Source organism: Dipteris shenzhenensis, chromosome 24, assembly GCF_047967505.1.
Source record: "Dipteris shenzhenensis isolate YYH24624 ecotype China chromosome 24, Dip_SZ_1.0, whole genome shotgun sequence".
Lineage (NCBI taxonomy): Eukaryota > Viridiplantae > Streptophyta > Polypodiopsida > Gleicheniales > Dipteridaceae > Dipteris > Dipteris shenzhenensis.
In genome coordinates, this window is record NC_141619.1 from 41010178 (window position 1) to 41038043 (window position 27866).

General features: G+C 42.3%; 2 protein-coding genes across 2 annotated transcripts in view; one reads left to right on the forward strand and one right to left on the reverse strand.

Annotated features, from left to right (window-relative positions):
- The first annotated feature begins 4061 nt into the window (after positions 1-4061).
- On the forward strand, positions 4062-6224 carry LOC147886602 (uncharacterized). Its single transcript, XM_087395676.1, has 8 exons — positions 4062-4461; positions 4629-4749; positions 4880-5067; positions 5151-5228; positions 5412-5487; positions 5574-5675; positions 5900-5941; positions 6078-6224. Exons 1-8 carry the CDS (start codon positions 4153-4155, stop codon positions 6122-6124), a joined length of 963 nt encoding a protein of 320 aa, XP_087251802.1. The 5' UTR covers positions 4062-4152; the 3' UTR covers positions 6125-6224.
- A 5223-nt stretch (positions 6225-11447) lies between these two features.
- The window catches only part of LOC147886603 (MOB kinase activator-like 1A), a 34284-nt gene continuing 17865 nt past the window's right edge, over positions 11448-27866 (reverse strand). The window contains exons 3-7 of the mRNA XM_087395364.1: positions 27634-27742; positions 19444-19537; positions 12429-12562; positions 12033-12196; positions 11448-11894 (exon numbers count right to left, since the gene is read on the reverse strand). Coding sequence (XP_087251490.1) covers positions 11814-11894; positions 12033-12196; positions 12429-12562; positions 19444-19537; positions 27634-27742 — 582 coding nt within the window. The 3' untranslated portion in view covers positions 11448-11813. The remainder of the gene's footprint in view (positions 11895-12032; positions 12197-12428; positions 12563-19443; positions 19538-27633; positions 27743-27866) is intronic.

Genomic DNA, 27866 nt, shown 5'->3' on the forward strand with positions numbered 1-27866 from the left:
AAGCAACAGAGAACTCACACTCAAAAGATAGAGAGAGAGCTCTAATTCCGATATTGTGCAAACAACAATGAAGACCAAAGTCAAACATTTGGCCTTTTATACATTCCACATTTTGAAGGGAGGGACAACCCTATTCTCTCTCTCTCTCTCTCTCTCTCTCTCTCTCTCTCTCTCTCTCTCTCTCTCTCTCTCTCTACAAGCACTTGGTCCCATACGGCTTCAAGGCGGATCTTATATTGTCTACCTCTCATCTTTCTCTGCTCTATCTTGCAAAACATTTGGTGCTTGCATGAACTGTTAACGGTGCCAATTAACATACCCCTAGTTCAAATCCCCATCATTCCTACCTCCCCTTGGAGTCCTCCCCTTCTCGCCCTATAAATATAGCGAACCAAAGAAGCCCATGCAACGCCCACAATGGCCGATGAAAAAAACTTCATTTTCTACTTACATGATCGATTGAGCTGATTAGGGAGTGGATTAACTTCTATGGTTGTTGATGCAATGGGGTGCAAGAAATGCAACAAGAGAGCTCAAGAACACGGATGACCATGTTCGAGTAAGGGTCCTTCAATTGTGTAAGTGTTTGGGTCAGAGCAACTTCAGCCTACCTTGTGTGACGTGTTTATGTTTTGGGAAAGCACGTTAATGGCCTTTATTGCTTGGAGATGGAGTCATACAAATGTTGCATCCACCACCACCAACAACAATAGCAGCTGAGAACATGGACATGGAAACATGTTTATTCCTTTAACATGCCCAATAATAAAAAATAGCAATTTTGGCTGGGATTCTATTTTAGGGTGCTCTATACCAAGCTACTTACCTTATAGGCTTTTGGTTTGGCTTTATCACTTTTTCCACCTAGCATTTTTTGTTTGCTTTAGTATTAAAAAATTTTATTAAAAAAATCTCGAATCCTTACCCAATTTGGATTTCCACATGGCTTCATTAGAAGATAATGATAATAAAAGGCCAAAGAGAAAAGCGGTAGCTATGTTAATTAACTATGCCATGAAAAATAGTTGATCAAGTAACAAGCCAGCCAAAGTCCCCTTGGACAGCAGCAGTGGCATCCCTTCAAGTAGTAGAGCATGCGCCTGCTAGAGTTGGTTGTCCACATTCAAATCCTATTGCTTGCAAGCATACGCCTTGGGCAGATGTGGCTAGCCATGGGTGGGTGAGTGGAGGGAAAAATGAAAAAAGGCTCCTCTTGGACATAAAATTTAAGAAAGGAAAAGCAATGTGAATGATATAATATCATTCAAGAGGGCTGCCCAAATTCACTAGTAGCTTTGCATGCTTCATCTAAAGCAATCATTGGGACAACTCAAGGAGGCAATGGAGAATGGGCTATGTCTCTCACAACTTCAAAACTAACGCAGTGAACCAATCTTGGACTAGAGAACCTTTGAGACACCAAGGGTCTATGTCATGCTCACCCAAATGGTGGGAAAATTTTGTCAAAGGAGGAGGCAGTGATGCAAGCACAAAGCAAGGAAAGAAGAGGAGGAGGTGCAGGTTGCGTTGTGTTTCACAATAATTTCAAGGGAGAACTTATACTTAAAGAAAGTGATTTCGATGACATAAAAGGAGCAATGGTGGGGAGTGAAGGAGCTATGAAGATCACAACCCAAACTCAAGAAAATTGTAGAAATGCAAAAAGTTGACAGAAGCACTTCATGCGATGACTACGAGAACGAAAGGTAGAGGGGGAGGAGGGTCTTATTGGGAGGGGAAGAGCTAGCAATTCGACCTATGCCAAGAGCTACAAAATCCCAAAACAGAAATCAAACGAGTTGGTAAGCATTACACAAGAATCACCGGTTCACGGCTGTCACCCACATCCATCACGCGCTTCTAGCTACATCCACCTGTTGTTTGCAAGCAAGCTCTAAGCAAGGCTATGGAATGAGAAAGGAGGCACTAAAAGTTGAGATTTTGTTAGTTGACCTTGGAAGAAGCGTGCTGGTGGATGGAGTTGGCAAAGTGCGATAGAAGTAAGTAGAAGAAGAGAAAAACATCAGAATTAATGGCTGCGAAATAAGAGGAAGAAGAAGTAGAAGAGGACGAAGTGTCAAGACAAAGTCGTTAAGAGCAAAGTAGAGTAGGATCCTAGTTGAGGAGATGGAGGGCACGAAGGCACAATTGGTTGTGAGACATGAAAGAAGATGAAGAAGAAGAGCCTGGGGATATGAAGAGTCGAGAGCTCAAAGCACCTGATTACAAACCAATAGCAGCACTGCCACATGGGGGAATTATATTTCATGAACAACAGGAGGCAGAAGAGCTGGAGTCCGTCGATTAGGGTTTAGAGAAGCAATGATCGTGGATGGATCAAGATATAAGTACGAGCAAGATTGTAGAGCAGAGGCACATGTGAGTTCTGCAAGCAAACTTCAAAGCAAGCCTACAACAACCAATGAAAATAATTCTTATTTTTATGGTTGGTAGCGTAGAGGAAAGTTTTCCTTTTCTTAGCCCTCATGAAACCACGTGTCACAATTGTAGATGCTGGTCTAACAAGCTATATTTCTTTTCTATAAATATGCTTCTCCATACTAAAGCTTGACTAATGGTAGAGCAAGAGAATTGCAGTGAAAGCAAGAGATGATCTCTTAGGTCATAGCAGAGGTCAACCATCATCCTCAATCATTCAGTGCTCCTCCCCTCCTTGTCCACTTCCTTTACCTTAGAATCCACCCTTTCTCCTTAGGACACCTCTTCTCCTTGCCCCTTTCAATACCTTCTCATTTCCATCACTTTCCAAAACCAATTGTCCAGGTGCAATGTCTTGGCGAGCTCTAGCAACTTCAAGAGTGGCAAAATTTGGAGATCAAAAGTATTCTCCAGACTAAGGATCTAACCAAGAATCCTTTACTGCTCTGATAAGCACATTTAATACTTGGTTTGGTGGACAATCTATCTTTGAATTGTTTTGGAGTTGAGGGAGACCAGTCGTCCAATTGGTTCATCATTTGAAGCTGGAACCTCACAATCAGTGCTACGGACCTCCATGTTGAGATGCCAAAAACCATAGAGATATCTCTTCTTCTGCACTCTTCTACAATTTGAGCGAAACCTCTTCACTCTTTTGCCAGTACTGCCCATGCTCAAACACTCTACAAACTCTTTGGCAGCCTCTTGTTCTTCCCTTCACACTTCTACTCAGCCTTCACATCCACGCACAGCTTCTAGGCTCTGTTTCTTTTGTAGCCAATGACCTCTTGAGGCAGGCCTCTTTAATGATTACATCATTCACCTTGTTTTTCTCATACTGAAATTGAAAGTACCAATGGTGCCTCCATACGGGGTAACCAAGATAAAATCCTCAGCTGCCCCTGGGACTTGAACTCAAGACCAACACATACACACGTTTACTGCCTTGCACCCATCTCTCTCTTTTGGAAAAGGCCATTTTCACCCTCCCTAAACGTAAAGGTCCCAGGTCATCTTAGATCAAATCTCAACCTCTGATCAAGCCATTTTCAGAATAGGAATATGGCTGGTCTTATGACTGGCAAGTACCTCCCAAACTCTCAGAACACAATTTTTTTAAATTCCAACTGCCTCCCTGGGACACTCTATGTGGGGGAATGGCTCATGGTTGGCCATTTCCGGGTCGGAAAGTATAGGGGAATGGGTTGGGGGAGGACTTTCCGAACAATGGAGATTGACGGCCGCGAGCCATTGGCTGGGCACTTTCGTTCTAAGGAAAGGCCGACTCTGACCCCAACCATTCCCCCACGTGAAAGGCCTCCAACTCAAGGTAAAATTGTTCTCTAAATGAACTAAGATCCTAATTGTGGACTAGTTAAATTAATTGTGGGCTGGTGAGTCATTCGGAGGGAGATTCCGATTCCTGATCTGACGGCTTGCTAGTAGATCATGGCAGACCGGGGACTTTTATGGTGCTCGACGACGAATGGCTCGTGGCGACCACTCGCCGGGCACTTTCCTTTCTTTCCCATTCTCTCTCTTTCGGAAAAAGCCACTCTCTCTCTCTCTCTCTCTCTCTCTAGACTTTCTCTCTCTTTCCCAAAAGGCCATTTTGACACGGGCTAGCTCATTTTAAATTTCATTTCGACACTTGCCCTCTGAAGCTCATCTCTCTCAAGGCATTGTCTCTGCTCTGTTTCCTGTGAATCCAGCATGCATCCGGGCGATCGCCCCGGCTATGGCCGCCGACGCCCCCCTGGCTTCCCCGCAGGTTTCCCTGATTTCCCCAACCCCTTCGGAAACTCGGGCATCTTCGGAAGCTCCGGTTTCTTCGATGATTTCTTCTCTCGTGACCCTTTCGACGATCCCTTCTTCAATCGCCCCTTCGGTAGCATGTTTGGGTCCTCTGCACGCCTCTTCGGTCCCGGCGGTTTCACGGGCATGGGTCTCGGGGGCGGTGGCCTCTTCGGCCGCCCTGATGATGGCTTGCTCGATGAGAGACCCTTCCAGCCACCTCAAATTGTAACCTTGTTGCTCCATATAATTTTGCAAATGAAGCTAGATGGGAAGCTCTTGTACACAATGACTTTCTTATTGTGCGTCTTTGGGTGTGTACTAGTACTCATTTGAATTTGTGCAGATGGTTTTGGTTTTACACACTCAAACCCTGCGTTTGGCCTTATGTACAGGAAGGCAGAAGGGGTCCTGTGATTGAAGAACTTCCAGATGATCATGAAGAAACTCCTGAAAGCAACCCTAGAGACAGGCAGCAGCCCATTGTTGAACATCCTGACGATGACGTTGGGTCAGGTATTTTGAATAGGTTCAAATCGATCATCATGGAAGCTGCCGTTTATAGGAATCCGTGATTTATGATGTTTCATGTCTTTGGGCGCTTCTCAGAATGACAATTTTACTTGGTGATTATCTCGTTGCATAGGGGGCACAACACGCCATTCAAGAAACCAACCACGCCAGGGCCAGCTTTTTCAGAGCCCGTCCAACAGCGGCTACCAACCGAATAATGGCTATCAAAGTTTTAGCTTTCAAAGCTCTTCGATGACGTATGGTGGATCGGGGGGAGCTTATTATACTTCATCCTCATCCCGCAGAGTAGCACCAGATGGGGTAACAGCATTCACTCATAATCAACATTCCTTTGTATGATTCTTTCTGAGGATCTAGACTCAAAAGATGTGCATGCGCCGCAGGTGATGGAAGAGGAACATTTTGAGAAAGACTCATCTGGAAAAGAGAGCAGGAGTACAGTAAGGGGACTTCGTGAAAAGGTCAGACGGGGCTTGATCCCCTAGAGTATCCTCTTCTCATGTATTATTTCAGTGCTGATACCAGGCCATTTTTTTGGAGTACGATTTACAGTTCTGATATTTTTTTCCAGTAGGCTATCCTTTCTTCCTGTAGGAGTTTCAGTTTTGAAACTTCTGTATACAAATGCTTGTGATGTCATATAGGTGCATGCAATTACAAAAAAACGAAATGCAACTTCTCCAGAGACAACATTGGAGACCCTCCACAATTTAACTCCAGGTATGTTGTGCGCAACATCTCTGTTTCAATATGTTTATCTCGATGCTCCATTTTCTAATCCGTGCTCCGGTTTTAATTTTGGGCAGAGGAAGCCGCTCATTTTGATGCCCAGTGGGAAGGTCATGCAGCGAGAAGCCTTCCGGGTTGGAACAGAGGTCGTTCACAGATGTTGGAAGGTGGCAGCACTAGTAAGTGAAACCTTTTGCTGCTATTTTCTGAGAAATTGCACCTTGACTAATCGTGCTGTGTAACATTTCAACTGAGGAATCGGTACTGTCATTTCGGTCTGTTCGTAGGATGCATGAGTGAGCTATACTTCGCTCAATCAAACAGCAACTTGTAAACGTAATCATGTCTTTCAAGTTGCGTGAACTTATTGTACGTCTTCATATTTGCTTTATTGATATTGCAGGGTCAACTTATCAACCATCACCAGCTTTGCTCTACAATGAAGGTTCTTAACATACATATGGCCTGGAGCTAAAAGAGCTTTAGGTTCTTTTGAAGTTTTGTCCATTGTACATGTGCATTGGTGCAATGCAACACAGGGTGTGGCCTGTATAACAATCTTGACTTTGCTTTGTGTGCAGACTATCACGATGGGAACCAGCCACCAAAGAAGCAGATTAGAAATTAATTAGTATCCTGTGTATTTTTGACAACCATGTAATAAACTGAGCTGTATAGTTGATTGCTTTCGACAATTTGTCTAAAGGTCCTTTAAAAGAAATTGTCTTAAGCAACTCAATTCTTTGTCTTTGGTCTGTTAATATGTTGTATTGCGTGTATCTTAAATCTAGTAGAACTTGTGTGATGTATAGTGCAACTCGGGAGAGAGGAATGGATAGTGCATGTAGTTCAACTTTGTGGTGTGGGAGGTGGTACTCTTCCATGGTGATGTGTTGGGCAAGGTAACTTAGTGAAATGAGAAAATATTTCAAATTTTAAGATTTCATGTAAAGATCTGTATTCTTTTGGTAGATTAATATATACTCCTAAATTTTTTGTGAATGTAATTGTACAAAAGGCAAGTCGCAGTATTATTGATATTATTGATCCTTATTTAGGTATAGCTATGATAAATAGCAACAGCCACCTTGAACATCAGAAGAATACCTCACATTAACTCAAGTATTTCTAAAAGTGCTCAACATGGACGGAGTGCTTATTTCCCAATTTATAGGTTGTCTCATCTTTGTGCAAGTAGGGGTGATCTCATCTTTTAATTGTCATTGAATCTTCAAACTCTTTGCAGGTTGGGGGTTTGAGGGGTGCATACATGCACACATGTATGTTGTGCATGCACATACAAGAGTGGGGAGGCAAGCGGGAAATGCATCCAAGTACATGTGTGCACATATGCCCATTCACGTTTATCATGATGTACATGCACATACAAATGCGTTATGTGCACACACGGGGTTCGGTGTGTAGGTGTGCAGGAAGGTGTGCATATTTAAGAAAGTCGAATAAGAATGCGACAATTTTGGTCCTACAGTGGTGTTCATGGGCTGTCTTCCCATTTACAATGGAAATGAGTAAAGCTAATTAAGTATGTGGTATGTACAATGATTAAGGTAGCATATAAGCATCCAATACATGATTTATAATATATTTAACATTCACAATGCAATAATTTTCCATGTGCATAGGCTCATCCCTCTAAAGCTTATCTACTAATGCGGCATATCTTAGGCAACCATTGTGGTGTATACAACCATTAATATATTAGCATCAAAATATCTTGTAGTGCTTTATGTAACATGTAGCTAAAAAGTGTCTTTTTACATGTGCAATGTGGTACAACTTCGAGGCATGGGAAAATTTCCTTGTGTACAAACCACATGGTATCTTAAAGTGGGGCTCATCCCATTGAGCTTGGGGGACCTAAATATTATATGTGTTGATGTGGTGGAACTTAGGTAGCATGTGAAGCTTGAATCTTGTCTCTTATCCATCTATTGGAGACCCTCTTACCTCCAAAAATTTTGTTAAAGGATGTGAATTCATTTTGCAATTCATCATGGATCAATTACCACCTATCGAGTTGGGCCCAAAACTGAGAATGGGCATTGTGATGAAATGTAAAACCTTTGTCATGGGGGTTTGATAGAACCCAAATATCAGAAGCATGGAGGACAGACAGCATAGCAGGCCAAGAGGTGTGTTCCATAGTTAGCATGCCAAATTGATGCATTGTTTTGTCATCAAAACTTGGAGCATTATTGAAATCCCCACAAAGCAAAGCATTTTCAAGTCATAGGTAAGCTACAATCTCCGACCACATACGTGTTCTATGAGCAAAGTTTTGTGGGGCATAAACAAACACAAACTCATGTTTCAGGCATTGCATTACTAGCGATCTTCCCACTAGGATGATTGAAAGATAGGCACGAATTGAGATCCAGTTTAACATTAGCAAAGTGCCAAAATATCCATCTAAACCAACATAATATATACCGTAGTATGCAAAATGCCCATGCTTTCTTACAAGCATGTGTTGATTATGCTCTTGTAAAGACACTCCATGCGGTTGTGTTTTATATACATAAGGCCAAAAAAGCCTCTATTTTTTTGGGTCATAGAGACCCTATAGAAGACAAGCACTTAAGAGGTATATACATGGAGGAAAATATTATATTGTATGACAGAAAAAATAAAAACATCAAGCACATCATGTTCAAGCTGACGAGTGCTAACCATATTGTGCTTCTCTTTAATGATGTCAATCCATAGGGCACCAACTACAATAACATCACGGAGTGTAGCAGATTGACCCTATGAAACTTCACACTTGTCCCATGCTCTTGATATTTGGAGACCTCATAGATGTCGAAGTTGGTTTTTCAAGGTTGTGCACCCTACCTGGTTGCAGTTTTTATTTTCCCTTTTCTTTACTATTGTCTCTAACATTGAGCATTTGCTCAAGTGGTGGCCAAAGGTGACATGCATTAGCGATTTCTCCTTTGCCCTTCTCGTTAGACACCTCAATAGTCACTTCATTGAATGGAGGCAAATCAAATTGCAGCACTGCCACGGGAGGAGGCAGATGCAACAAAAGAGAGAACTTTGCAGACACATGGCCTAACTTTTGACATTTGTTACATGCTCTTGCAAATCCCTATTTAAGCTAAAAATACTTGCCACCCATGTTTACGTTTTCAACCTCTATAGCAATAGTAGGCTTATCTATGTCCCATAAAATGCAAAATCTGTTCCAACTCTGTCAGACAAGGATGGATAAACCACTTTGCCGTGATGCTGCAATGAAAGGGAGATCCTTTTGCATATATTCAAGGAGATTGACCATCTCCACCCACACTTGGCATCTATGGCATATGAGATCCTAATAATCTTTGGTAGGAGATGCCTCAAGTAATACATTCCAATTTTGAGGCTCAGTAAGGATCAATTCATCAAACCCTCGGTGTAGCAAAATACATGTCCTCAACTGCATGTCTCTATAAGAGAGCTTTTATCCATTTTGCAACATCATCTGTTGAAGGCATCTTCCCTAGGAAAAAATATGATAATTGCATTCTCTAAGTACTTTGAACACGAGAAACAATAGAATGCAAAGCAATCTTGAAGGTCAAATTTGGTACAAGCTTGTCCCATCGCATACGAGCATGAGGCGCATGATTCTCACTTTCAACATCCATATGCAGAAAGTTTTCACTTGAATCAACATGTCTGCGTTTAGGTTCTTGAGAAAGATCATGACGATCGTGTACATGGTCAATCAATAATTGGCAACTATAGAGGAGGAGACCATAATGTCACACTTGTAGAAAAGATCACATAGTAGAGATAGGGAGCATGCAAGGGGCCCAAAACCAAAAAAAAAACCTAGGACAAGGGATACACGCAAGACATCAAGGAAATATTTGAAGAGCTAAAAACCATCAAGGAAAAGCTTAGGAGAAGGATCACAATGAAAAGGGGAGGGTAAGAAAGCCAATCACTGCTCTTGTGGATAGGAAGCTAATCATTGCTCTTATGCATACCATACATGTGTTCACAAAGCCTATGAAAGAAACCCAATGGAGCAATGACAAACAAGTGAGGCCAAAACACCAGAATCCGCACCACACTGCAATTAGCAAAATCCACCAACAAAACCCAAAAGGACAAGCCCGCTATTCTTATGGAAATCAAAAGGCCATGCCAAAATGAAAAAACCCACACTGCACGGCAATCAACAAAACAGAAAGCGCTCAGCAAAACAAAAGCTACACTGTGACAACCAAGCCACCGGTGCCTCCTGCACCTCCGTCAATGAGCAAGTTGCTCTCCTCCACACGCACAAATCCAAGTGGTTATGTACAATATGTAATAGTAGCAGTCATAATGCAAGAACCAAAAATGATTGAGAATACTTTGATTGGCGCATCCAAAGGTGTGAACTAAGAACTTCTATTGCAAAGATCAATGCCACAGGGGTTGGATTTCAAACATTGATTTGGGCAGTACAAAAGTTTGCCGAATATCTGAAGATTGATTGCTTGAAATTTTCACCTTGTATTTTAAGGATGGGGTCAGAGATGGTGCACTTCAATTTTGGTAAACAAAGTTGATTTAAACTTGTGAGACCCTCGAGCCTTAAGAAAAATGTGCCTTTGCCCAACTAATGCAATCAAGGAAATGATGAAAATAATGCAAAAACCACATCATAAAACACATTTAGGGAGAATAGAGACATCCACCTAGCTAGAGTCGGTCAAAGCAACTTAGGAAGCCAATAGCAAAGATGTGGAGTGGAACAATTGAGGGCAAAAATGTTGACATCATGTGATAATGCTAGGATCCAATAGTGCAAAGTAATTTATAATGTTGCATTACCAAAAAAGTGAAAGTGGTAAAGCAAAGTTTAGAAACCAAAGCTACAAATGCTTTCATCAATTGTTATTCTTAGGAGATGTTGGTTACATATATGAAATAAAAAAACAAAAAAAACACACCATGAAAACATCTAGCTTGTCCATGGTTCAACAAAAATTTAGGCATCTTGCTTGACACAAGAATACCATTTTACGCAAACCAAAACATTGCTTGGAAAAAATCTACTGCCAATTATTCATTCCAATTAAAAAGTGACAACTGCACATAATGCCAAATATGTGGACAACTAAGAATATGTGCATCTCTTGAATTCATCATCTTGATTTTGCAAGGATCAATTCTTTAACCTTTTGAGTTTGAATGCCTTGTACATAATGCTTAATATTCCCACGTGGTCTATCTCGAAGAGGGTCATATAATTGTTACTTTGTGTTTATACACTAACCATAGGTTTGCCATGATCCAGGCTGGCCAAGACCTAAGCAATCAAAGGTAGGTTTTATCACACGTCATCAGCTTGGAGCTATTTTGCTCTTTGTTGAACTTTTTTCTACTACAAAGAAACTTCTTTCTATGTTTGCTTTAGTAAGGCTCATTATCCTTAAAGATAACAATGAGAAGAAAGAAATATAGCAATGAGGATGAGGGAAACGTAAAGATACACTACTTTTTACAACCAAAAGCACAAACAAAACACCTAAGTGACGAGTTGCGACTCTATTTCACAAAAATAACATACTAAACAAGACAGACCAAACAAAAACGGGAGCTCTATAAGTCCAAGACTTGAGAACGATTTACAATGGAAGAGGTTAAGTCTCTATAGTCTTGGACTGCTTTCATCCAAAAGAAAAAAGTCATCTACCTAAGCCAGAGCTAGGTTGCAAGGTAGTATATCCCTAATAGTCCACCCAAAACCTCAAGGTATCCCATAATTCACAGAGTGCATTCTTATTTTCAGGAAGATGATCTGATAGGCATATTTCATCGATAATAAATGGGATCAAACATTTTTGGACAGATATATCATGTTTAGGATAACAACTGAAACTGGCAGCATACTTTATGTTTCTTGCCTCTCAATTTCACAGGAAAAGGTCATTTAGATATTATGCACCTCCCTAAAAATTTAAAACTTAGAGCCAGTCATTTGACAAGGCCTATCAAAAAGAAGAAGACACGACTGCTTTTAACTGGTTACATAAATTGTTTTCACGGAATAGATGAATACCTGGAATACATATCCCTACTCTGTTTCTAAAACTTTGTCTCCTGAACTTTAAACCAAAGGCTTGGGACCACAAAGCAAGGTGCCTCTACTTATTCCGCAAGACCATACACAACTTATTTTTACAAAGCCTAAGCCATATCCAGAGGCAAGACGCATTTTAGGGGAGTGTTATTTGAATTCTTCTTGTATAATAGAATTGTCATTTGAAGTACTTATTGTGTAACAGAATCAGTCGGAACCAGTTATGCTTGAATTAGATTTGATATGACACCATGATGGAGTCAATCAGCTCCTGCAGGGGCGCAAGCTCTTTCTTGTCTACCAATCCAAACTCCTGCACAAGCAATGACTAAAAGCATCAGAAATGGAGACCGGAGCTTGTTTTCTTACAGCTTTCCTTGCTCAGTTTTCCTGTATCCTCATAAACGAGTCCCTTACTTCATATAAATTGAAGTTTGAAAGCCAAACTTACATAGGTGAAGAGGATGAAGTGTTTGAAGCATGTGTTAAGGTGTGCTTCTTCATTGAGGCTGACAATCTTCTGGAAATGTGAATGATAAATATGAGCATAAACTCGAAATAATCTCTTGAAGATAGTTTTAACAACATCCCTGAAGTTTTGAGGAAATGGTGCACCTGCAAGATAGTAAACATTGCTGCGTTTTCAATTTGTGGAAACCAAGAGGATCAAGGCAATAAACCATAAGAAGGAATTCATAGAGAAACAAGGAGTAGAACAGGGAAGTAGGCCACAAAGGGATGGCAAGAATTAGCCTTCTTTGAGCTACGTTTAGCGCCTTTTATCTTGCATACTATCATGTTTCCCCAAGTGAGTACTACAAAGATTGTCAGATAGTAAGGAAGGTACCGAGCCTTTGTGGAAATACTGACTCGTCGTCCAGCTGAGCCTCTATCCATCCCATTAAGTACTCCACATACTTTGGAGCAGAGACCTCTATAGGTTTCTTGATCTGTACACCATCAGCCCATCTGTATTCATACCTATAACATACAGAAATATTCAATAAAAGACCACTCTTATTTCTACTGTCTATTAGTCGCAATCAGCATGACATAAACATGAATCACGAAGAGCTTCCCGTCTTTAATATTTAATTGTTATAAGACAGTAGCTGGATGAAAGTGAATGTGTATGATTCATGTGGCATGAAGAAAGAATTGAGAGAGGACCGAAGAGGGGGAGGGACAAACGAACTTGGCAAATGTGTTTTGGGGTGAGGTTAGACAACCTTGCAGACTCATAAGCACCTACGAAGTTTAATGTCCCAAGTATGCATAACAAGTCAATGAAGTGGCCTGTAGGTCACAGTCATCTTACTCAGCGAACCTACGAAGTTTAATGTCCCAAGTATGCATAACAAGTCAATGAAGTGGCCTGTAGGTCACAGACATCTTACTCAGCGAAAATTTGTAGTTGCATGTTACAGCGTGAGCTGACTGTTTTCAGTCCAACCAGTCCCTATTCGCTTCGTCGTATTTTGATGCGAGTCAATATTCCAATTGAAAAAATTGTACTTCAATCTCAAGAATTCGTTTTTATATTGCTTCTCTGTGCAGGTGTATTTTGTTCTAGTTTGGTGGAAATTTTACGTATATTTGTTGCTTATGATTCAAGGTACAAGAAAAATATCTTGAATGCATTTAGAAAGCCATTTCATGGAACTTTTATAAGAAATTTGGCCATTACTTGTGGAACTACTGTGTTTAAACACGCATATTGTTATGGCAAGTGTTTCCAATGATGATTATCATAGTGATCACGAATCTAATAGTGAGTTGTGGTATTCCAAAGTACTACCACAGCTAGCCATAAGAAATCCCACTAAAATTCGGACTCTCAATCCCGTGGAATATAAAATGACATATATGAGAAGATTATAGTATCATTTTCTAATGGGTTCCATTTATATTGTCCATTGTGGCAATGATCATGGCTTATAATTGGGGAGGCCATCATCGTGGCTTACAATTGGGGAGGCTGTCACTCCCAAATCCATCAGCAAGCTGGCCAAAAAGAATTGAATTAAATTCAATTAATAAAAAAAGAGTTGCATAACAAGAGTGTCAGAGAAACCGGCATTCCACCTCATACTTCAACTGGGTGTCCAGTTGGCTGGTCATTATCCCCAAACTCCAACCCAACGGGCTCAACTGACCAGCTGCCAATTTGGTTGGCAAGTGGTAATCCGTTGGTCAGCTACTTAACGACCTAGATCTGCCGACAAGTGAGCTGGTTGGCCATATGATGGAGTGCATGATCAGCGTAGGTAACCAACCTATAGTCAGCCATAGGCAGCCTCCTGGCTTTCTAGACAGGTAACTACCACATGTGTAACTAGTAGGCTACATGCAGAGAGTGGCAGGCTCTATATACAAGGGCCAAGACCCCTACCTACTCCAAGGAATTTTGAAGCTCAATGAAGGATGTATGGCAGTTTTGGACTGCCTTGGTATCTCACAAATTTAGAAAGAGTGGTCCTACCTAGAATCTTTCTTGTGCACACAGATAATCTTCTATGTGACATATGACCAAGAAAGTCTCTAAAGGACACTCAGATCTTAGACAGTGAACAGCAGTAAAGGACGGCACAATACCTCAATGTATATTGCACCAAAATGCAGCAGACCTGCTGCCAAAACACCTCATTATAAGCCTTAAATATAGCACCTGCTCAGCTATGTGCTCCCTTGTGAAGTGTCAGTGACCTCTGCAGTGAATTAATGGCAAGGGCAAGGGGCTAGTGCCCCTATTGAGTAAGGGGACCAAGTCTTCCTCCCTTGTAGAGCAGGATCGACCAGGCCACTAGCCCTACGCTCAGCCTGTCCCCAGGTCCTGGCCCACCACCCAGCCCCTTTACCCTGGCCAACCAGGTTCTTACGTCGACCAGGAGACCCATGTGGTATTTCTGCCCCGTCCCAAGCCCTTTTATTGCCACCATTGTTGGCCTTTAGTCTCTGCCTACATTGCCCTATGATCTGTCCATCTCTCTGCCACTCCTGCAGTAGATCTGCTAGCCCTCCATGCAGCGCATGATCCAAACTATGCTTCCCATGTTGCAGTCTTTCTAATTACAAGGTGACAGCCCTAAGCTGCTACACACTCCTTCATGCTGCCCAATAGACAGCCATGTAAACATATCAATATGCTGCTCATATGTCATCCACTAGCCCTCCATGTAGCCCATGATCCAAACTATGCTTCCCATGTTGCAGTCAGTGACAGCCCTGAGCTGCTCAATACTCCTTCTATAGACAGCCATGTAAACATATCAATATGCTGCTCATATGTCATCCTTGGTGCTGACCATATCAGCCCACATAGGTATCCTCCAGTTCTTTTTTGGGCAAAAAAAAATAGTTTTTTATATTATGTCTCAAGAGACTGATAATCACATAGGTATCCTCCACTTCGATCTGCTTGTGTGGGTATCCTCCACTTTGATCTGCTTGTGTGGCAGACATACTTTGCGCCTACATGGCAGTGTCTCATTCCTCCCAATCCTACACGGGTGTCATGTCCCTCTGCTCCTCATCATATGGGGCTAGGTGGGACAATGACTTTTCAATTCCGACAGCTTGGACAACCTTGAAGGATCGATATGAGACAATTACCCAACAAGAATCATAAAAAGTTGGAATCAGCTGATGTCAATGTAGACAGGAGAAGATGAGGCCAGAGGACTTCTTAACAAAGTTGAAGGTTTCAAAGACGAACTTCTTGCTGTTGATAAGCAGTTTGATACAAAAGCTCTTGCATTGATGGCGCTTAGCAAATATCCTTTGAGTAATCAACCGCTCTTATGATAGGGCAATGAAACGTTCCAATCACACTACTGGAGAGTGTGGGGGAACACATTTCAGGAGGAGCTAGCCTGAAGATATACAATGGTGAGAATGATGAGATTAAGGGTGGGGAGAACCCTTCAAAGCTCAATCAAAGGGCAACAGGGAACAACATGGAAAAAGGAAAAGGCAGAGCAAGATTGGCAAACCCAATAATAACACTTCAAGTTCTTTTGACAGTAATGATGTCAAGAAAATGAAAAAGTGAAAAATCTTTAACTGCAAAAGGCAAGGCCCTATGCCAACAATTGCAAGAAGGCAGCGCCTTATGCCAAAAATTGCAACAAGGTGGCCAGCAAAAGAAGCACTAATGCTAATATAGCACAAGTTGACCAACACTTATTGGATGTTAGATGGGAGCACTTTGACCAATGCAAAGAAGACACCCTATAAAAGAATGAGAATTACCACAAAGATACACTAGGATAGGCATTGAGAGCAGATCATGTTTGATCGAGCTAAAGGCATGGGTCGACTACAGGAGCCGCACTAAGAACAACCAAAGTACCGGTGTCAATGTGGCAAGCTAGGATCGTAAAGGTTCAAGATAGATCCAGTGTAACTGCTATTGGAGTTATAGAGCAAAAAACGCAAGGGGGAAGGATTGTTACATCACCTAAACTTGGAAACTTCACAGATTAGCTACCACACTCACCACCTAACCTACCATATTTCTTCTTCCCTCTTCTGTCAAGCTAGAAGTAAACCTAGAACCTTAGTTATGTACCATACAGCATGCGTGCCGCATGACCCCATACAACCATGCAGATTTTAAGGCTCACCATTTATTTTTTTTGCTGCTTTTCTGCAGCTTCCTGTTTGCATCTCCTCTCCCTAGGCTCTCCTCTCCTATCCTCTCCCAAGGCTCGCCATTCCCAAAAGCAATCCACTCCCTTTCTTCACCGCTCCACTCCCAAGGCCAACTTTTTGAGGATCCGGTCTCCCCATCCCCCACTCTTTATCCTCAGCCCCTTTCCTTCTACCAACACCCCCCCTTCTTTGCATCCCCTTCTCAGTTCAGGCCTCTTCAACACAGTGCACAGCCAGCTTTGCATTCCTATTTCAGCCCCCTCTAGAATCCACACAGCCCCCTCTTCCTTCAGTTGCTTCCTTCAGTCCCTCTAACTTCAACCTTCCTCCACAGTCCACTCAGCCCCCTTTTCCTTGAAACCATTGTATTTTGTATGGATTGATCCACACAATAGACTCAGTACAAAGCAATGTGAGAAGCTGCAATATTGTTGTGCAAATGGGAGGCAAGTGCAAAAGTTAAAGGATTTAACGGCTCCCATGCAAGTAAGTGTTATATGACATGGCACATGCTTGATGTCTCTTTTTGAGTTGATTTGCAAGTGCCGATTTCTAAATAATACTCATTGACGTATATCATGTAAGTCTTGACTCTTTCTTGGGATCTGCATGTGGAAATCTCAAAGCACCTGCTTATGCTATTGCCACTGGCAAAGAGTCGGCATTATATGCTTCCCTATATCAGAGCCGATCACGGTGGACAGACAAGTGACGAGGACCCAATCTTGTGTGAGGTCATGCAGTGAGTCCACTGCAATTACGCAAGCCCGAAGTAGACGCAGGGCTAGGGGACATGCTCTGGTTCAGACTATTCAGCAAAGATACGCACGTTAAGGTAGCTCCTCGAGAGGAGAGATTCAAGAGAAACCTCTACCTCTAGAGGATGCATTCTCAAGGGATGAGGATGAGCAAAACTGGGCAAGAGATAGAGATCCATGAGCCTGAGTCTGAAAGTGATGGCAATACCATCACTAATCAATATTTTGCCTCCCCATCCTTTTCTTAGGAAAAGGAAGAGGAGTCTTTATTCATGATTTTTGAGTTTTAGTCAAGAACTCGACATGATCATTCGTATATTAGATATGTGACATATCACATCATACATGATACATTATATATCAATTAATCATCATTGATCAATGATTCACTTGTGTTAGATTTTATGTTTTAACTTTCTTCATTTTGAATGTTCAATCTTTATATAAACATGTGGTCTTAAAGTTTAAGCTATGCATTGGAGTAATATGACAGATCTGTGGATTCAAAATTATAGGTGCTAAAATGCTGTCTCGCATGCCCCCTTCTTTCTCCCCCTCCCGTTCCTCTCGCCCTTCCCTTCCATTTCTTTAGGGGGGTTGTATCTTAACATTTTTCCCATACAACACAATATACCAGTACTCATGCCATGCGTATAGTACCTAATGTATGGTGCCACCTTGCCCAATGGTAGGTTAACCCATCACACTAGGGATATAAACTACTCTAGGGATCCTCACTTCAAAGATGACACCTCGTTTAGAATTACTAAGCCTAATTCCCCCATGGGAACTGCCCGATAGTTAAACTATGAACTAAATTATCTTCTAGCCTTGTTTCTACCATTGTCTTTTATTTCAAGGTCCCTCTCCCTTAGCAGAATATACTTATTAAGGGAGATTGTGCATGTTATACGCGACTCTACATTCCCTTTCAATTAAAGTTTGCTAATGTCCTCAAAAACAATATCAGTTGATCTTTCTTGCATTCCCTTTCACTTAATGTTTGCTAATGTCCTGAAAAACAATATCAGCAAATCTTTTCTTGAGTTTGCTCACACTTTCTCATAAAGCGTTTTCTTCTATAGATCTAAAGATTTGATAGCTAATGGAATTCGAGAAGGCATGACTAAGTTCTTAACAGGCTTGAATAATTTAAAGAAGGATGTTAACAGATTGATGGTCTTCACGAAGGGATTGGTGTGACAATGAGGTATACTCTTACTTTCCTCTATTGACACAAGGATAATCATTTGGATTTCTGTCAACAGAATGGTCACTATGTTACAAGTTAACTATGGTCTACAAGAAAGGACTAGAAATTTGAGAACGAGTCCACAAAACCAACAATATAGGTATGTGGTTTGCACCCCTTCATGAAATTACAAGTCCTTTAGAGTTTGAAAAATATTTCGTCTGTTTTATAAATATTTGTGATTGTTTGAACACTTTAATAGAAAAGCTGGAGCACCCAAATGATTACGAGACAAGATAATGAAAAATGAGAAATATTGGACTATCATGAGATTGAAACTGCACTATGTTGTGTTTTTAGAGGATGAGTTTGGGAATGTTCCCGGATTCATCTAGGTATATACAAACTGTTATGCCAGGATAGTTCAGCAATGGGGTGACAGATATGCAGGTTTACATCGTGGAAAAGATATGATTTGTTATATGCTACCACGAGTAATATGAAGACTTTTTTTGACTGGCTAGTAACAATCGGTAAGCTGTCAAAAGCAATATAAACTTCATTTCCGGTTAGTTAGTGAAAATCAGATTTGGACGTTGAGGTAACAGATACTTTATGGTGACAATGTTTGCCTACGTTAAGCTTTTCTGTCCCTCTTACAACAAAAGGAAGAGCCTGTGAGCATTAGGAATGTTAGAAAATTTAGGTACTCTAAAGTACCCGTTGGGTACATTGGGTTTTTCACCCCAACAACCCCCCAAAAAAAACTGCCCTAAAATCACTGTATGGTCATACGGCGCCTATTTTGCAAATCTGCTCCCATCATTGCTGTCTAGTCCTGCCCTCGTCCGTACCCCGTTCGCTTGTGTGGGTAGGCTGCAAGTATTTACAGCTCTGCAATAGATGCAAACTTTGACAGTGCAAGGCTGTAGGCGAGCAGGCTGCAGCGTTAGGCTGTAAGAGGGCAGGCTGCAACCAGCAGTGCAGAGTGTGGAGTCTGAGCAGTAGCGCATTGGAGTGCACATATTATGCTAAAAAGTACACCTTGGGTCAATTGGGAAAAAAATGTAAGAAGCAACTACGGCAGTCATCAGTTTTGCAGCAATCATGACAATCAATTTCCAGACGCAATTGAAAGGCTGCAAAAAAAAGGTACAAAATTGCCTAAATTTGATACACTGAAGGCCCTCTGAAAATGAGGAGTATCAAGCTTACCTAAAATAGCTCAAGAATTATAAAATGAAGCTCAACATACATACTTTGGTCCTGCAGACATTGTGGGGCAATTTTCTGGTGTACAGAATTCTGTGAGCGTTCCATAGAGTAGGTTGCCTTGATTGAAGAAGTCCACGGCTGCACATTAGATGAAAGCATCATATTTGTTAATTATTGAAACCTCAAACTTGAAAACCAATCAATTAGAATGAATCCCTTACACAAAAATCAATTCCACAAATGTTTTAAATAGAGCTAGGTTTTGCTGCTGTTAAATGGAACCCATCATTAATGTAGGTATGAGAGTTAAGTGGATATTACATCAAGTAAAACATAGAAACATAAGATTTCATATTAGTTTTGTAAAAGAGCATTATACTTGGACGAGCATCGTCTTCTTCCCCTTCTACCCCCAAAAAAAGTCGCTCTGCTGTCACTCCTTCACCGCCTCCCCTCTTGACTGACCACAGCCTTGTACAACATCTTCCTTTGGGATGCAGCTCTCCACTCTCTTCCAACCCCCTTTCCTGCTGAGCACACACAGCCCAGCATGGCTGCACACACCCCCTTCTTCATGCTGTACAGCTTCCATGCATGCATATGCGTGTGCGCGTAATTTCTTTTGTTCTTTTTCCCTCCTTTTTCGGGAAGCATTGATGGGGGAGGAGGGGAGCAGCTGTGCAACAGGAAGAGGAAGGTGCAAACTTGCTATTCAGTGTGCACACAGGAAAGGAAGGGACTGAGAAGGAAAGGGGGAGAGAGAGAGAGCTGAGCATCCCCTTCTTCATGTTGCACAGCTTCCCCTGTATGTTATCTGCTTCACAGTCTCATCCCACTTCTCCCTCAGCATTTTCTACTCCCCTACTCCTCCTAACTCAATGTTGCAGCCCATCTTCTCTTCTCCTTACCTCCTCCTCAAGCTGATTGCACAGCCCTTTGCCTCCCCAACTCCTTCCTTTCTCCTGCTCTTGCAAGACACCTCTTTCTCTTTGGCTCTTTCGATGGCTTTCTCCCTCTATCCTGCTCCTTCTATTCCAGCTACCTCTCATCCCCCTCTTTCTCTTTCGCTCTTCGATGGCTTTCAATTCCAGCTAGTTATTTTCCTGTCCCCTTTCTTCCTTCCTCCCTTCTTTTGCCAGTTATCTCTTTTTCGTCTCTTCCCCATTCCTCTATTTTCAGCTCAACCATTGCTCCCTTTCTTTTCCTTTCCCTTCTAACATTCTTCCGTGTGTTTTCACTCTCTTCTCCAAATAGATTGTTTTCTTCTTACTCAATTTCTCTTCCACCCACCTCTTTTTTCATCCTTTCTCCTGGAAACAGCTAATAATGCTTCTGGAGCTTGGACCTTTGCACATGGGACTTAAATGGAAGCCATATTTGAGCATTTTTTTTATACTTGGCAAAACTAAAAAATATTAGTTGTGGAGCAAATTCAAGGTCATGGAAACACCAAAGAAGCCATCACTGAAAAATCAGATCCTTGAGTTACAATCTTCTTGCGAGCTCTAAAAGATAAACATAGTTATAAGATCTCTGTCCGCAAAAACCTGGTTATTTTAAGTTACATTTTTCCTCTCTGAATTACGCCAATGTGTTAAACAGCCCTGCCGTTTTGGACTGCATCTAAGGAGAACTTTTGTGAATCTGACATAGCTCCAGACACTTGTGGAAATGTTGACTAGGGGAGGTGAGACGACAAAGAAAACTCTTACCAAGCTTTTGAATCTGGCTCTAGAGGAAGGGTTCCCCTCAAAATGGCAGCTTGGTAGGATTGTACTATGGCACTATCCTTGAACAGAAAAATCAGCAAATGCGTCGAGGAACAGGGAGTTAGAGCACCATCCCAAGGAGGGTTTCATCCCAAACACTTGACGGTTGATCATCTCATAGCAATAAGGGCTGCAGCAAAAGGAACCAAACATAAGAAAGAGGTCGTCTACTATTGCTTTGTAGATTTCAAGAAATCCTGCAACACAGTTCCACCTAAGTAGTAGTGGGAAAGACTAGAAAAACTTTTAGTCCCTCTAGAACTCAGAGAGGCCACATACCGACTCTATGAGAGAGTTTTAGCATAGTTAGCACAACCGTTGATAGGATAAAATCTGTAATGAGTTTTTGAGCACTGTTTATACTGGAGGGTAGGCACATAGCTAGTGGGTGGTAGTTTTGAGTTTATGGACACTCTCATCAAGAGACTTATACTGATGTAAATATATTTTTTAGATTGTAAATGCTTTTACAAGGACTTATGGGAAATGATGATGTGCAATGTGGTTGCACCAGGGTAATCTAGAGCATGATATCCAGTGTGTGATGGTGTTTTGTTACAGGATGACATGTGCTCTTCATGGTTGTCCCGAGAAATATGAGGGCATGAGTTTTTTTGTCGTGGATGCCTTGTATCCAGTGTGTCTGGATTTTATTCATCGTATGTGGATAGTCGGTGGGCAATTAGGTACTAAGTGCTTGTGGCATGCCTAGTGTGCGCTAAGTCTATGGTTTGGGCATTAAAGCTTGGGTCTAAGTTTTTAAGGAAAACTTTGAGAGTGGTAAAAAGGTAAACATGAGGTGGCTAATCAACAAGGGCGTGGCTCTTGTCAAAAAGGCATGCATGCAAATGTGGCTATGTGAGGAAGAAGGGGAGCTTCTCGATGGCAAGGTGGCAACTAGGAGCTAAACGGCGGGAGCTTGCTGGAAGGATCGTTTTCTGCACTTGACGAGGCGCTTCTTGGAGAGTTGAAAATGGAACGACTATAGAAGTTGGAGAGGCTCACAATTGATGAGAGGTCATGCATGAGAGGGAGGCTGAAACCTGTGCGTGAAGGCCATCGTGGGTGACGGTTTTCTAGAGGTGGCGTCTCTACTATGGAGGGCTAAAGGCCTTTTGATTGAAGAGGACATCACATGTGAAGAAGAGAGCTTTGTATGCAAGGGAAGCTGCGGTGGTGACTGTGATCACGTGACGGGTGTGGGATTTCGACTTTAGGAGCTTGGAGTAGATGGACTCCAGGACCCAGGTGCTTCGTGATAACAACTTTGTGGCGTGCCGTCGGCTCTTACTGGTGTTTTGTAGAGGATTGGTTGTGGCAGTTATTCAAGGTGTCTCTGTATTGGGCTGGAGGTTTAGAGCGACGCAAAGGCCTGTGAGCGACAGAGAGTATGCACCGTGCGCTTCTTGGTTTCGTAGAGAAGGCGTCCCTACTATGCAAGCCACGAGGATCTCAATTGATGGGAGGCAAGAGCTCCGGGATGAGGAGAGTAGCGTGAGATAGCTATCATTGTATGAAGGTATAAAGGGGCGACGCTTCTGTGTGGGCTTGTACGTGACTTGGTAGTGGGCAGTTTGCTTTGGAAGGAGCTATATGGCTGTGACGTCATTTCTGCTGGCTGGAGGACCTTGGACGGAGGTTGTGTGTGAGTAGGAGGGAAGCCGCAAAGCAGTGGTCACCTTGTGAAGACAGAGAAGGGCGAGGGGTGCTGCAATGTGCGCACAGGGTGTCTAGTTGTGGTGTGAGCACTAGGTTGCTTTCAAGCTGGAGATAGTGAGGCCTTTGGCCACAGAGCGGGTGCCAGGTGTTGCTACAGAGACCTCAACTCATAGAATCTCTAGAGATGGCAGGCTGCATCATTTCTAGTGCTCGATGATGATCTTGGGGAAGATATGATAAGACTTTTGACCGTGGCCAGCTTGTGGGTTGATATTTTGAAGAGTCACGAAGATAGCCTTCATGTGGGCTGTGAGTTCGAAGTATTTTGAGGCTGTTTGTTTCTTTGAGTTGTTAAGGGAAGTTCATGTCTGAAGTCTACTTGTCTCGGGCTGTTTAGTTCTTGGTTTCTCTTTGAGTTTGTGTGATCCTTTTTCAGTCAGTTTGTGAGAAGTCTTGTTCTTGGATACATGCTTTGGAGCCCGGTGCATAAGCTCATCACTTGGAGCCCACACTGTTCTGATCCTACTTGTCCTCGTTTCAGTTTGCGTTTCATAAGTACTCTTTGAAGTTGAGTATGATTTTGTCCTTGGAGTTTGACTCAAAGGTACTTGGAGTTCTTTTTTATGGTTTCCAGGTTGAGGTATTGTTTAGTGAGGTTCATGAAAATTACTGGTTGTTGCTGCTACGAGTCCAAGAAGAAGCAATAACTCTGTTAGATGAGGAGGATCTCCCTGAATGTATCTTGCATCTAGAGTTTTGTGAAGAAGAAGACTGCATGTGAATGGGCATTGAATCTCTCGAAAAAGAGCTGATAGTCTTCTGAGCTTTTCTTACAACCTTTTTTTACCACTTCTCTATCTTCCCTCTTCTTGTATCACCGCTAGTAGATGGATCACGCTCCAAAGGAAAAGCTGTCATAAGCAGTGATATAGGGATGAAGCAAGGCTGACCCCTCTCACCAACACTTCTTGGCCTCTTTATCAATGATCTACGAGAGTGGATGAGCATACATAGCAAGGAGGGTGTGCAGATTGCAGGATATGGTTTGCGAATGCTTATCTACGCAGACAATGTGGTATTCTTTGCAAAGAGCAAGGAGACCTTGCAAGCACGTTTGGATGCACTGAAGTGTTCTGCAAACACTCAAGAACGCCGGTCAATATACATAAGAGAAAGGTAATGGTGTGTGGGACGTGTAATGAACAAGTGAATGTCACCTTCGAAGGAGAGCTTTTGGGAACAATCAACACATAAATAAATGTCTAGGAGGATTTGACGGACAACAAATGGAATGCGTTGGAAAATGAGAAAATTTCTATACACTGTGCTTGTGCAGACAGTAATCCTTTACAGATGTCCAGCTTGAGGGTCCGGACCACCCTCTAGGGTCTATTGGGAAAGAATAGAATAGGGGAGCTTGAGGTTAAAGCCCAGACACCCTACCCCATCCTATTGGCTGAAACAGGTATGATAACTCTACAAGGGGAGGCATTATGTCAATTTATGGCTTACCTCAACAAAGTTGGGAAGATGGATGCTAGTAGGATACCACTCAAGGCAATCGAAGCTACACAAGTCATAGGATGGCACAGACAGGGGATCAAATGGCTGGAATCATGGTGTATAACAGCGGCTGATATTCCAGAAGATGCACGTGAAATTAGGGAGATAGTGATGCAAAAATTGCTAGAGAAATTATGGCAAAACCCGGGGACAAAAATGCAGTTCTACAAACAGGAAGGTAACCCAATGGACAGCTATGGCATGCAGAAATACCTCGGGGAAGACATATCAATGTTCAACAGGCATCTAATCTGCAAAATCTGGACCAGTTCACATTCTAGAAGTGGACAAGGGTAGGTGGGCAGGACCTAGATCCCCAGAGAAGAGAGGACGTGCAAAATCTGCCCCATGGGGAGGTGGAGAATAAATAGCATGTATTCTAGAGACGCAGAGCATACACACACATCAGAGAATGTTATGGAGACAGCAGAAATAGTTTTTAAAAATCTGCTAGAGCAGCCAGTCTAAAAGCTAGGAAGCTACTAAAAAAGGTTTTGGAACACTGCCACAAGGTACTAGGGCTAGCACACAAACTAGCCCAACAAGTTCACTACGTAGCAAGTTTTGTGATATTTTCTTTCACAAGAGGTATGGGATCACTTTTAGTTAATAAAGATTTCCAATTCCATAGATCCTGAAGGGTCTCACCACGCGGACTTTAATACAATCTTATCATATCATATTATATCATCTCTCTCTCTCTCTCTCTCTCTCTCTCTCTCTCCATCATGTACCTGCCCAGATAGAGGAGCACTTCCTATGTACCTGCCCAGCCTATTATGAAATCAGGGGACGATACCATTGCCTCTTCCAAGAGAGGAGCAGCTTCGGCCCACTCTCACGACTGATCCACTTCCATGACCAGGTCTGCATTGGCCTATAACTACTCGAGATGCGCCAACACAGGGAGACTACTACGACATATTAGAGAGCAGCAGGAGGCCCAGACCATAGGATATAGAGGCTGACAGAGCACAGCAGCACGTCACAAACTTCTATGCATTTGAGTCAGCTCCAAGACACAGCGGGATAGAGGAGGAGATAGCTGACATGCGGGCAGCTTGGATCACTGAGAGAGGGATGCAGAAACCACCTGCAGCACAGAGAGCGACTAGAGCACACTCTATTGAGGTTCAGCCTATCACAGCTTTCCTCAGAGGAGACCACCCGAGATGAGGGGTCACTCAGAACATAGCCAAGCGCGTTCAGAGATCAAGGAGACCACGCCCTCCCCCACCACCACAGCGTAGGACAGCCCAACAGACGCAGATCTGAGACATTTTTGCTGCCCACAGTCGAGCCACCACAGTGCCAAGCTTCGGCTTTTAAGTCCCAGCTCTCAGCTTGTCTCATCTAGTCTCACTCTAATTTATATTCTTATATTTATATCTGATTTTGTTCGAGCTGTTGAGCTGCGTAGATCAGTTTAGACTCAGCAAGGGCCCTAGCAACCCCTTTGCTCCAGCCCATTGAGGCTTGTATGAGATTTTCCTTTTTGGTGTACTTTGTACCTTGTCCCATAGGCCTCTCTCTCTCTCCCTCTCTCTATTGTGCTAGAATGATAAGTTCCTTGGGCGTATTTGGCAATAAGTCAAGAGACGAGATTCGAGGATTCTGTCAAATGTGCCAAAGGGTTTAAGTCAACGAACACCAACAAACATTAGTGTACCGTGTAATCTAGGTGTTGTGCACCTTACGAGATGATAAAGAATGATGATGCCTACCGTTAGAGCTTCCAACAAGAGCAGACTTCTAGATGATGGATACATTCAACTTTCGGACTTGTCGAATTATATTCCACTTGAACCAAAAACAGTTCTAGATCAAAAAGCTAAATATTCCAAGAGGAATACTTAAACATGAATATTTGATTGAGTGAAAGGCTAGGTCAGAGGATGATGCCACCTGAGAGACCAGCTGTAGCCTCAAGAAAATATTCATTTATGATGACACAACTGTTCTTAAAGGGGAAAAGCAGATTACGTCCCAAGCTAGCTAGGATTAGCTTGTACCTAACGAGGGCTGTGTGGAACCCCAAGGATCCGTTAGGTATCAGCTCAAGTTAATAGACTCAGAGGGATGAGGATAGCCACAGGCTGAGACTATATAAGCAGGGCATGGCCTCAATAGTGGCAAATGATCATCTAGCCTAGATGTGACTGTGACCCGTCAAGGATTGCTTCAAGTGAGGACACCCTCTAGTTGATTCTTGGTGGCATGGGATGCCACAAAGTCTCACACCCGGGTGTCCTATAGCCTTGGTTTTCCATCTTCTCAGTACAAGAGGTTATGAACTAGTATGAGATCGAATACTTGCCTAGCCTAGAGGCTGCCCATAAAAGGTGGCTTCTATGGTTGACTAGGCTGATCCTAGAGCACCTCTAATAGGCTGCTTAATCGCTAGCTAACAATGATGGCCCGTGACCTCTTTCATTCCCACCTCTGGGCTCACAACATGGGCAAATATAACCTAATGATGCAAGCATATTGGCCCACAGCAAGTTCGTATGCAGCATAGAGTGGATTGATGTGATGTAACTAACTTCCCCACATAGTTGCATGGCCAGTGTTTGGCATGGACCAATCCCAAAAAACAGCCTTTGCTAGCCTTATAGAATCTACAATCACAGAACTAAAGCATTAATCATACCCAGATCCAGTAAAACAGACCATCTTTCCCTACCACGGATTGAGTATGTAGAGGACTCGGGAACAAGTTTACACCTCTATAATTTGAAGCAAGAGAAGGATGATAGCTAAGGGGAAAGATCAACTAGAGGAAAGATCAACTAAGTGCCACATCGTTTTGAGTCAAAGAACTGTAAAGAATCAAGTTTGAAAGCTTTTGTCCATAACCCTCACTATTTAAAGCACCCGAAGCACCTAGCAAGAAGGTTCAATAATGCAATGCTCAACTAGCATGTAAACCTGGACAACTCATTAATCAATATATCGATTAGAGCAGATAAGGCTTTTCCTATGACATGTTGAGGCCTCCTCATTACCTTGCATACTGGGAAATATGTGATCAAGGATACCAGAAAATATGGCTAAGCAGAAACTCAGAATGTATAGCTTCATGATTGCTAGTGTCGGTAACTACATGAGACCATACTCATAGACATTTTGGTGCTCAAAATACTCAGAAATTTATTTCCTAAAATTTAGATCTAAACCTAAGAACAAGAATACAATAATGTAAACAAACTCAGTCAAAATATGTGCTTGAGATAGCAAACCCACTGTTTACTGCAAGCCATTCGTATAGGTCTTCTCCAGGAGGAAGGCGGACAGCTTCCCTCAAATTCCCACTCCCTAGAGTTGCATCAATATGTTTCCGAAGTTGGGCACCCTACAAATGAAAGGAGAAAAATAATGAAATAAGATGCAGGCACCTTAACATTTTAAAGCATTCCAATGAACCCAATCATTACCATAGATGCACATACCATGGGAAGATGTGCACGGCTGACCAT

Coding starts and splice junctions, on each gene's coding strand:
- LOC147886602 (XM_087395676.1), top strand. CDS start 4,153: ATGCATCCGGGCGATCGCCCCGGCTATGGCCGCCGACGCCCCCCTGGC. Junction 4,462..4,628: donor CCTTCCAGCCACCTCAAATT/GTAACCTTGTTG, acceptor CCTTATGTACAG/GAAGGCAGAAGGGGTCCTGT. Junction 4,750..4,879: donor TGACGATGACGTTGGGTCAG/GTATTTTGAATA, acceptor CTCGTTGCATAG/GGGGCACAACACGCCATTCA.